The 10650-nt window shown below is 25.6% G+C and overlaps 1 protein-coding gene across 1 annotated transcript in view; it reads right to left on the reverse strand.

The window, feature by feature from the left end:
* Nucleotides 1-1474: 1474 nt before the first annotated feature.
* LOC108564519 (acid sphingomyelinase-like phosphodiesterase 3b) overlaps nt 1475-10650 on the reverse strand; it is a gene marked incomplete at its 5' end in the record, with an annotated part of 11377 nt that continues 2201 nt past the window's right edge. The window contains 2 exon segments of the mRNA XM_017923585.1: nt 1475-1736; nt 4636-4826. Coding sequence (XP_017779074.1) covers nt 1499-1736; nt 4636-4826 — 429 coding nt within the window.

Raw genomic sequence — 10650 nt, forward strand, 5'->3', positions numbered from 1 at the left:
TATTTACATTTACAACTAGCGTAGAAAAAAAAACACCCATCCAAAGCCGTGTTCCTTTTTTGTTGTTGTTGTTGCAAACTTTACAAAGTTCATTACAAGTTTTTTTTCTTTTACATATATAAATCGTTACGCGTTATTACATTCATCTCAAGTGCAATACTTACATCAATTAGACCCACAAAATAAGCTTACATTAATGAAAACGAATTTTCAACAATAAAGAAAAATTTAAACAATTTGAAGATCAACAATATAACTTTTTTCCCCTAAAAAAATATTTCGTTTATCTCTTTCATACACTTGCCTCATCCACTTCACATATTTTTTTGTTTTTTTTGGCATTTTAAATTAATCTAAGATTACATTTTCGGTATCAACAAAAAAAAATGTGCAGTAATATTATTAATTCATCTCCTCTTGGTCTCAAAGTTTTGTAGATTTATCTAAGTTCAAATTTCAGATTTTCTCATTTTATCAAATGATTTTGATTGTTCTAAAAATCATAAATATATTTGGTTTTTATAATATAATGTTAGTAATTAATAAAAAAAAAACAAAGAAGTTTCTACTCTGAATAGAAATAAATTAAATAAAAACAAGATTTTGTTGTGTAAAATTTTTGGATAAATTGAACTGGAATCTAAACTTTTACTTTGATTCGTGTATATTTCACGAGTTTCGGTGGATGAATTAATTGAAATAAAAAATTAATTTAATTTAAGTTTACATTAGATTTGTGCTAAACTCCATTTAATTCACTGTCATTGACGAGTTTTGTATATTATTTATGTTTTATATATTCATAATATTCCTTAATTTTTCTTTTATACAAATATCCTAAAAATGTTTCATTCAAAGCGTTTCCAGTTTTAGTCTACAAACGAAACGCTTTGAACGGACTTTTATTATTTTTTTTTTTACATAATCAAGTGCGCTTTTATATACATTGCATCCATTGTTTAAATATATTGTTTTGTATATCTATATATATATTTATATTTCACATATAAAGCTAAAATATGGTTTGTCCATTAGTTATGTAAACAAAAAAACAAAAAGAAATTGTATTTCGTTACAAATATAATCTGCGCTAAATACCTAAAATTGTTGTGTGTGTTTTTTTCTTGTTACGAATTAATGTTACATAATATATACACAATACTTCATAAAATATAAAAATATTTTACATCCAAATACTGCATGTACACCGCCTTTTTTTTATTATATATATATATATATTTATCCATTTATTTATATTAAATATTTTCTCCAGCAATTCCATATATATATAATTAAATATAGATTCTTTTCGCTTTCTGGTACAAATTTTCGTTTTTTTTTTGTCGTGAAGTCACGTGAGGTCACGTGACGAAACGTGTTGGGGTGCTGATCTGGCACTAGAATCGAAATTTTGAATCCTTAAATCTTAAATCGGGTTACTTGTTGTTGTTGTTGTTGTTATTAATATATATTTTTTTGTTTTGTTGGTATAAAATTATCACACACGGTTGATCGCGATGATCGCGATGATGGGCAGGATGAGGACGAAGGACGTCGGCTGCTGCGATTGGTCAGCGGATGAGGAAGAGGCGAGAGCGCTCGCCGCTGTCTTCACGCAGTGGTCGTACTCTTCGTAGTCGACTCTGGTGATGGCGCAGTAATGGGTATGGGCGCAGTTGCTGTCGCATCCGCCGACGCCGCCGCTGTACATCCTGACGCTGTTCGCACGATAGTATCTGAAACAAGCAAGGGTGGCGCGATCGTAAATAAGTTTTTATCTGAGCCGGAAAAGCGGAAGCCCGAAGGAAAACGCCGCTGCCGCCTCTACTACTATTGCTGCAGGAAAATGAACAAGTGGTGGTGGTTTAGTAGAAAAATGAGAATTGGTTTCTGGCTTATAGCTGCGAAACTGCAGCAAGATAACGATAAAAAATGGATACTGCCTAGTTATATACACTAAATTTGATTCAGAGCCACCCACTGCAATTCCGCTGAAAACTACTTTATTTTCAAATGAAATTATTCATTTATATGTATATGAAACTGAAAAGATATATTCTCCCAATGAGAGATGTAACATAACTTATTTTTCTTTCCTGATAACTTTGTAACTTTCATTATCAATTTCCTTATTTTTACTTCTACAACAATGTTGATAGATTTTTTTTATCAAAAATTTTTACAAAAAAAAATGTATAATTTGTAATAATAATGTTATAATGTAGTACGTAATATAATTTACATGACAAATTTCTTAAATAAATACGTTTTTTCTAAGTATGAAAAATATTTGGAAATTAGGTTAAATTTGTATAAAAAAAAATGATGTATTTTATGCAAATATCCACAAAATATTGATATAACCATTATAATAATGTAATATGTATTACGTAATATAATTTCCATGACAAATTTCTTAAATAAATGCGTTTTTTATAAGTATGAAAAATATTTGGAAATTAGGTTTTTTTTATTAAATTTTTTTTATAAAAAAAAATGATGTAATTTGTGCAAATATCCACTAACATTGATTGAACCATTATAATAATGTAATATGTATTACGTAATATAAATTCCTTGACAAATATCTTAAATAGATACGTTTTTTCTAAGTATCAAAAATATTTGGTAATTAGGTTTTTTTTTAATCAAAATTTTCTATGAAAAAAAGTTGTGTAATGTGTGCAAATATCCACAAAAAATTGATGAAACCATTATAATAATGTAACATGTACTACGTAATATAACTTCCTTGGCAAATTTTTTAAATAGATACGTTTTTTCTAAGTATCAAAAATATTTGGAAATTAGGTTTTTTTTAATCAAAATTTTCTATGAAAAAAAGTTGTGTAATGTGTGCAAATATCCACAAAAAATTGATGAAACCATTATAATAATGTAATATGTACTACGTAATATAACTTCCATGAGAAATTTCTTCAATAGATACGTTTTTTTTGTAAGTTTCAAAAATATTTGGAAATTAGATTTTTTTATTAAAAATTTCTATGAAAAAAAAATATGTAATTTGTGCAAATATCCATAAAAATTGATTGAACCATTATAATAATGTAATATGTATTACGTAATATAAATTCATTGACAAATATCTTAAATAGATACGTTTTTTCTAAGTATCAAAAATATTTGGTAATTAGGTTTTTTTTTTAATCAAAATTTTCTATAAAAAAATGATGAAATTTGTGCAATTATCCACGAAAATTGATTAACTATTGTAATAATGTAATATGTACTACGTAATATAATTTCCATAATCCATTTTTGGAATAGATACGTTTTTTTTCTAAATATCAAAATATTTGGAAATTAGGTTTTTTTCTTTATCAAAAATGTCTATAAAAAAGTTGTGTAATGTGTGCAAATATACACAAAAAATTGATGAAACCATTATAATAATGTAATATATATTACGTAATATAACTTCCATGACAAATTTCTGAAATAGATACGTTTTATCTAAGTTTCAAAAATATTTGGAAATTAGATTTTTTCTTTATCAAAAATTTCTATAAAAAAAATTGTATAATTTGTACAAATATCCATAAAAATTAATGGAACCATTATAATAATATAATATGTACTTCATAATAAATTTTCCAAGACAAATTTGTCTTCTAAAGGAAAAACTTCTACAAATTCTCAAAATTTTCAATATTAGTTTTTATAAATTTATCAATATTAACATTAATATCAATATATTTTTTTTATTGGAATTAACAAGATTTACGCAAGTATTTACAAATAACATAAAAGTAAGCAGTAATATTTATTTAAAGAAAACACAGCAAAATCAATGAATAAGTAATTAAATGATCTCAATTATGTAGCGATCAATTATTAAACCAAACCATTATTTTATTCATTGCGTAAACAATTTCTCAATTACACGTCAAATTTATGCAATAATAATGTCCAATTAACATCGCAACCCAAGTATCCGTAATTAATACTATACCTACAAACTAGGCAATAAATTATAAACTACAATTATATTTATAATTGTTATTTCAAACAAGAAGAAATCTATTAATGATTTATTATGAAAATGAAAGAAAAAAATAATTACTTACTTATAATTTTTATAAAATTAAGAAGAAATTATTTTATAATATAAAGTAGACATGAATTTTTAACATTCATTTTTTCATCATTTTTAAAGGTTTTTAAGAAAAAAAAAATATGAAAATTTAATTTTTGTAGATAATAAATAAATTGATGTATTTATTTTATAAATTTTTGGTGAATTGATCTTTAATGAAGAAGCAAATTATCTATTAAAGACAAATTGTGTTTGTTCTAATTATTAACTAGATATTTGTAATTAATTGTGAGCAAAATTTGTAATCAAAATGTTTAGTTCAAAGCCACAAAGGACATATTATAAATACATATTAGCTGCGAAAACGAGGCTGTGAGAATTCATTAAGAAGCAGTAAATAGTTTACGAGATGGTGAAGATGAGTTGAGGAGGGAAACTTTCAGTGCGTGAGTTGACAAGTCGAGGGGGCTCGTAAATGGACACCCCTTCAACAGCAGTAGCAGCAACAACAAGCAGCAGATGAAGGGTAGTTGAAGTTGGTGTCGTAATATTAGCCCAGAAACCCTAATTCTTACCTATTAAAGCTGGGGTTCTCGGTCGGAGTGGACTGCGTTAGTTTCTCAGCCAAATTGTGCAAGGAAAGTGGTGTGATGTTGGATATGCCGTAGTAAGAGCTGAAATTGTACTCCACCATCCATTCCGGATCGGTTTTGGTATTCGTGTTTGCCAAGGGTAGATCCAAGTAGTACTGTGTATAATCCAAAACCTACACAAAGAAAAACAAGAAAGACAAATCTTATTAAAAATTACATTTTATGAAATAAATAGAGCATGGAAATATTTGCGTCTATAAATAGATAGTTAAATTGATAAAAATTGTGATTTAATATGATCATTTTAGGGACAATTACGAACATGCAATAATTCGTTTATACTATTTATATACAATTCAAGGTTTTCATTTCAAATTGTTTCTCTTTTTATCTATGATTAGTTTCTAGATTATCTGTTTATAGAAATTATCTAAAAATATATATTTATTTTTGGACAGAAATTATAAAAATAATTTACATTCAATAACAGAAAATCAAAACTTTCTCAGTATAAATGCAAATATTTATGTTATCTATGTTTATAATGTTGAAATATTAAATAAGATTTAGACATTAACAAATTGGATTGTTTTTTAAATAGATACGTTTTTTCTAAGTATCAAAAATATTTGGAAATTAGGTTTTTTTCTTTATCAAAAATTTCTATAAAAAAAAATTGTACAATTTGTGCAAATATCCACAAAAATTGATGATGAATTATAACAATGCAATATGTATTACGTAATATAACTTCCATGACAAATTTCTTAAATAGGTACGTTTTTTCTAAATATAAAAAATATTTGAAAATTAGGTTTTTTTTATCAAAAATTTCTATAAAAAAAAATTGTATAATTTGTGCAAATATCCATAAAAATTGATGATGAATTATAACAATGCAATATGTATTATGTAATATAACTTCCATCACAAATTTCTTAAATAGGTACGTTTTTTTCTAAATATAAAAAAATATTTGAAAATTAGGTTTTTTTTTATCAAAAATGTCTATAAAAAAGATTGTGTAATTTGTATAAATATCCATACTGAAACCATTATAATAATGTAATATGTATTACGTAATATAACTTCCATGCTAAATTACTTCAATAGTTACGTTTTCTTTAAGCATCAAAAATATTTGGAAATTAGGTTTTTTCTTTATCAAAAATTTCTATAAAAAAATTGTGTAATTTGTTCAAATATCCACTAAAATTGATGAAACCATTATAATAATGTAATTTGTAATATAATTTCCATGGCAAATTTCTTAAATAGGTACGTTTTTTCTAAATATAAAAAATATTTGAAAATTAGGTTTTTTTATCAAAAATTTCTATAAAAAAGATTGTGTAATTTGTGCAAATATCCATAAAAATTGATGAAACGATTATAATAATGTAATATGTATTACGTAATATAACTTCCATGATAAATTACTTCAATAGTTACGTTTTCTCTAAGCATCAAAAATATTTGGAAATTAGGTTTTTTCTTTATCAAAAATTTCTATAAAAAAAATTGTGTAATTTGTGCAAATGTCCACTAAAAATGATGATGAATTATAACAATGCAATATGTATTACGTAATATAACATCCATGACAAATTTCTTAAATTTTTATCTAAATATAAAAAATATTTGAAAATTAGGTTTTTTTGTCAAAAAGTTCTATAAAAAAGATTGTGTAATTTGTATAAATATCCATAAAAATTGATGAAACCATTTTAATAATGTAATATGTATTACGTAATATAACTTCCATGATAAATTACTTCAATAGTTACGTTTTCTCTAAGTATCAAAAATATTTGGAAATTAGGTTATTTCTTTATCAAAAATTTCTATAAAAAAAAATTGTATAATTTGTGCAAATATAAACAAAAATTGATGATAAATTATAACAATGCAATATGTATTACGTAATATAACTTCCACGACAAATTTCTTAAATAGGTACGTTTTTTTTCTAAATATAAAAAATATTTGAAAATTAGGTTTTTCTATAAAAAAATTGTGAAATTTTAAATATTCGCAATAATTGATAGAATTCTTATTATAATAATGTAATATGTACTACATAATATATTTTTTAATGGCATTCTCGTGATGTATTAATTACTCGTACGGAAATGATTTAATGTTGCTTCAGCTTTAATACATTTATTCGCGTTCACTTCTTTTCACGTCAGACCGGAGCGATTTATTTTTCCCGACGCGGAGATTCGGAAAAGCGATACGTCCTACTTTTATAAATAGGCTCACATTAATTAAGTCCTTTCATTAACGCGTGTATATTTACACACACACACACAGTTTTTTTTTCTTCGTCGGATTGAGCCGTCGCGAAAATATTCAATTTGAAATTAATGGACGAATTCGTGTTTTTTTTTCCACCCCCTTAGTTCGCTTCTTTTTTTTTGTCCTCTCTCCGCTTCGTTATTTGCTCTTTTCTCTTTGCCCGATGTGCACACACATAAATATATAAAAAAAAAGCCCCGTCAACGTTGAATAAAAGAATTCCTTCTTCGCATCCTTTTTCCACCAACGCCGAAGGGGCTTATTCTGTGTTCTTCCTCCTCCAGTTGTTGTTGTTTTTTTCTTTTTATATCTCTCTCTCTTTCTCTCTTCATGTTCGATATATATTTTTTTTTTCTTAAGAAAGGGATGCTTTCTCCCCTTTTCCGTCAAGTGTGCGGTGTGCGCGAATCGATATTGGTTAAATGAAGGAATGCCTTTGATCCCTCGTTATGTTTCGACCTCGATTCTGATTGAAAAATGTATGAAATATCTCGACGGAAATTATTTCGAAACAATGCCGGAAGCACGCTCGCTCCGCTTCTTTTTTTCGTTGCTGCTATCCTCTATTTGCTGTGCGCTCCATTCTTCTTGGAATTCAGTATTTTTTCGAATTATTCCTTTTGTTCTGCGGATATTCGCGATAATAGGGAACATCTTCCTCGTCTCGCTTCAACCAGAATTCATCCCCTAATCAGCTCACAAAAGGGATACTGTTTCGTTTTAAAATGCAAACGAAAAACCCCTTTGTACATCCTTAATGGCATACACCTGCATTATGCATACCTATCTTCGTTTTTTTTAACACTATTCTCACGTCCTTAATTCTGCATCCAAATTACAGCTTATCCTTTAACTAATTAGTGAAAATGCATGAAACCAACGTGTTTTTTCAACTATTGTTAAATTCAATAACTTTGTATAATTGTTATAAGTTTTTATATAATTTATATAATTGTTATTTAGTAAATTTGCAGCATCAATTTCAATAATTATCTTAAGAATCTCATTAAGAAAACTCCATTACTTAATGATAACTATTACTGCATTTGCTACTAATTCATTAAGACCATTGGTGTATCGAGTTTGTGAAGTTTTAAGGACGCTTCTATCTTTCAACCGCTCGAGTGTTTCGTAACAAAATTCCGAAGAGAGACGATGAGAGAACAAAGAGGAAAAAAGTAGTGTACAAAAGTGGTGAGAAAAATGAAAGCATAGATAAGTAGTTGCATTCAATTCTCGACAATGATGTGCTGCAGTTCAACAGCATGTTTCATCTCGACGGATGAAATAAAATAAAATGAACTGTGTGAAGGAAGGAAGGAGAAGAATCGATTTGTCCTTTCGACGTGTATCCTTAATAGACTTTGACGGGAAAAAAGGCAACAACTTTATTTCTTTATTTCTAACCGAACTCGAACTAAATGGAAACAGTCATCGCACCAATTAATTCATCAATAACAGACGTTCTTTTTGTTGTTTCTCTCTATTTAGAAATACAGTTGAAAGACGACAGGTATTAACGTTGTTTTCCTTGATTAACTTAATTAGAAAACAAAGTGAACACTTCATTAATATTTTATGTCTACAAGTCAACATCAATACAATCGTACCAATGTTTAACAAACAAATATAATTTATCAATAGTTTTTCATAAAAATATGTAAATATTGTTGGAAAAATTATCATATTTTGGTTAATAATTAATATTTATTTTACAAATTTTGTAAACTTTGTCTTTAATTTGTATTTTATATGTTTCAATTAGCAAACATTATTAATTAGTAATTTAAAAAAATCGAAGACAAAACGAAAAATCTTTCAATTTTGATAACTTACTTCAAGAAAAGTTGTAATTACCATACACAATTTAGTTAACTCATTGGAAATGTTATAATTTTCTTACATTATTGATTTTTAACTTAGTTTACTTGATTATTAGAAAAATTAAATATAAAAACTCATTTATTTTCAGGTCGAATTTAATTGCTAAATTTTGACAGATTATTAGAAAATAATCTTATTTGAAAGACCATAGTTTTATCTCTAATCTTCACAATTGATCATTTAATTATCTTTTCAGATTGTTGAGTAATTAGATAAAATGAGAAAACCTTGATTTTAGAAGTTAAATTTAATTTTTCAATTTTGATAACTTATTGCAAGAAAACCGTAAGTACTACAGAAGTTTTAATAAACTTGATGGAAAGATCATAGTTTCATCTATATTTTGCATTTTTGATCTTCAAAGTAGCTGACTTGATTGATTATTTATTAATTAAATAATATGCATAGACTCTATTTTATTAAACCACTAACATCGTAGTAGGCTTATTCAAAACTTTCTATTTAATTTGTATTTTTTATGTTCCAATTAGCAAACTTTATTAATTAATAATTTAAAAAAAAATCGAAGACAAAACGAAAAATCTTTCAATTTTGATAACTTATTTCAAGTAAAATGTAATTAATTTGCATTATTGATTTTTTAACTTAGTTTACTTGATTATTAGAGTAATTAAACAAAATATAAAAACTCATTTCATTTGAGGTCGAATTTAATTGCTAAATTTTGACAGATTATTAGAAAACAGGCTTATTTGAAAAACCATAGTTTTATCTCTAATCTTCATAATTGATCATTTAATTATCTTTTCAGATTATTGAGTAATTAGATAAAATGAGAAAACCTTGATTTTAGCGGTTGAATTTAATTTTTAAATTTTGATAACTTATTGCAAGAAAACCGTAAGTACTACAGAACTTTTAATAAACTTGTTGGAAAGACCATAATTTTATATATATTTTGCATTTTGGATCTTCAAAGTATTATTATTATTGAAGCACTTTATTGTAGTTAAACAACAAATACCTCACTAACATCGTAGTAGGCTTATTTAAACAACATATTTAAAGTAAATAAGAAAATGATTATTTTTACCTTTTTTCTTTTGATAAATAATTATAGAAAGTTTATTTACAATAAATATCTGAAATTTTTAATTAATTTAATAATCCAATTAATAATTTCTGAATAATAATCAAACTTTTAGTATGAAACGAACAAAATGTATTGGATTTCATTTAGCAAAGGAAAGGACCAAAATCTGGTGTAATCAAAAATCTTTCAATTTTGATAACTTATTTCAAGTAAAACTCTAATTACCGCACACATTTTAGTTAACTCATTGGAAATGTCATAGTTTTCTGTTTAAATTACATTATTAACTTAGTTTACTTGATTATTAGAGTAATTAAACAAACTATAAAAACTCATTTCTTTTGAGGACGAATTTAATTGCAATAGACTTATTTGAAAGTCCATAGTTTTATCACTAATATTCATAATTGATCATTTAATTATCATTTTAAGTAATTAGATAAAATGAGAAAACCTTGATTTTAGCGCTTGAATTTAATTTTTCAATTTTGATAACTTATTGCAAGAAAACCGTAAGCACTACAGAACTTTCAATAAACTTGTTGGAAAGACCATAGTTTTATCTATATTTCGCATGTTTGATCTTCAAAGTAGCTTACTTGATTGATTATTGATTAATTAAATAATATGCATAGACTCTATTTTATTAAATAAGAAAACTATAATTTTCACCTTCTTTTTATTTTATAAATAATTATAGAAAGTTTATTTACAATAAATATCTGAATTTTTTAATTAATTTAATAATCCAATTAATA

The sequence above is a fragment of the Nicrophorus vespilloides genome, unplaced genomic scaffold (assembly GCF_001412225.1).
Source record: "Nicrophorus vespilloides isolate i.1.1-1 unplaced genomic scaffold, Nicve_v1.0, whole genome shotgun sequence".
NCBI classification, from domain to species: Eukaryota; Metazoa; Arthropoda; class Insecta; order Coleoptera; family Silphidae; genus Nicrophorus; species Nicrophorus vespilloides.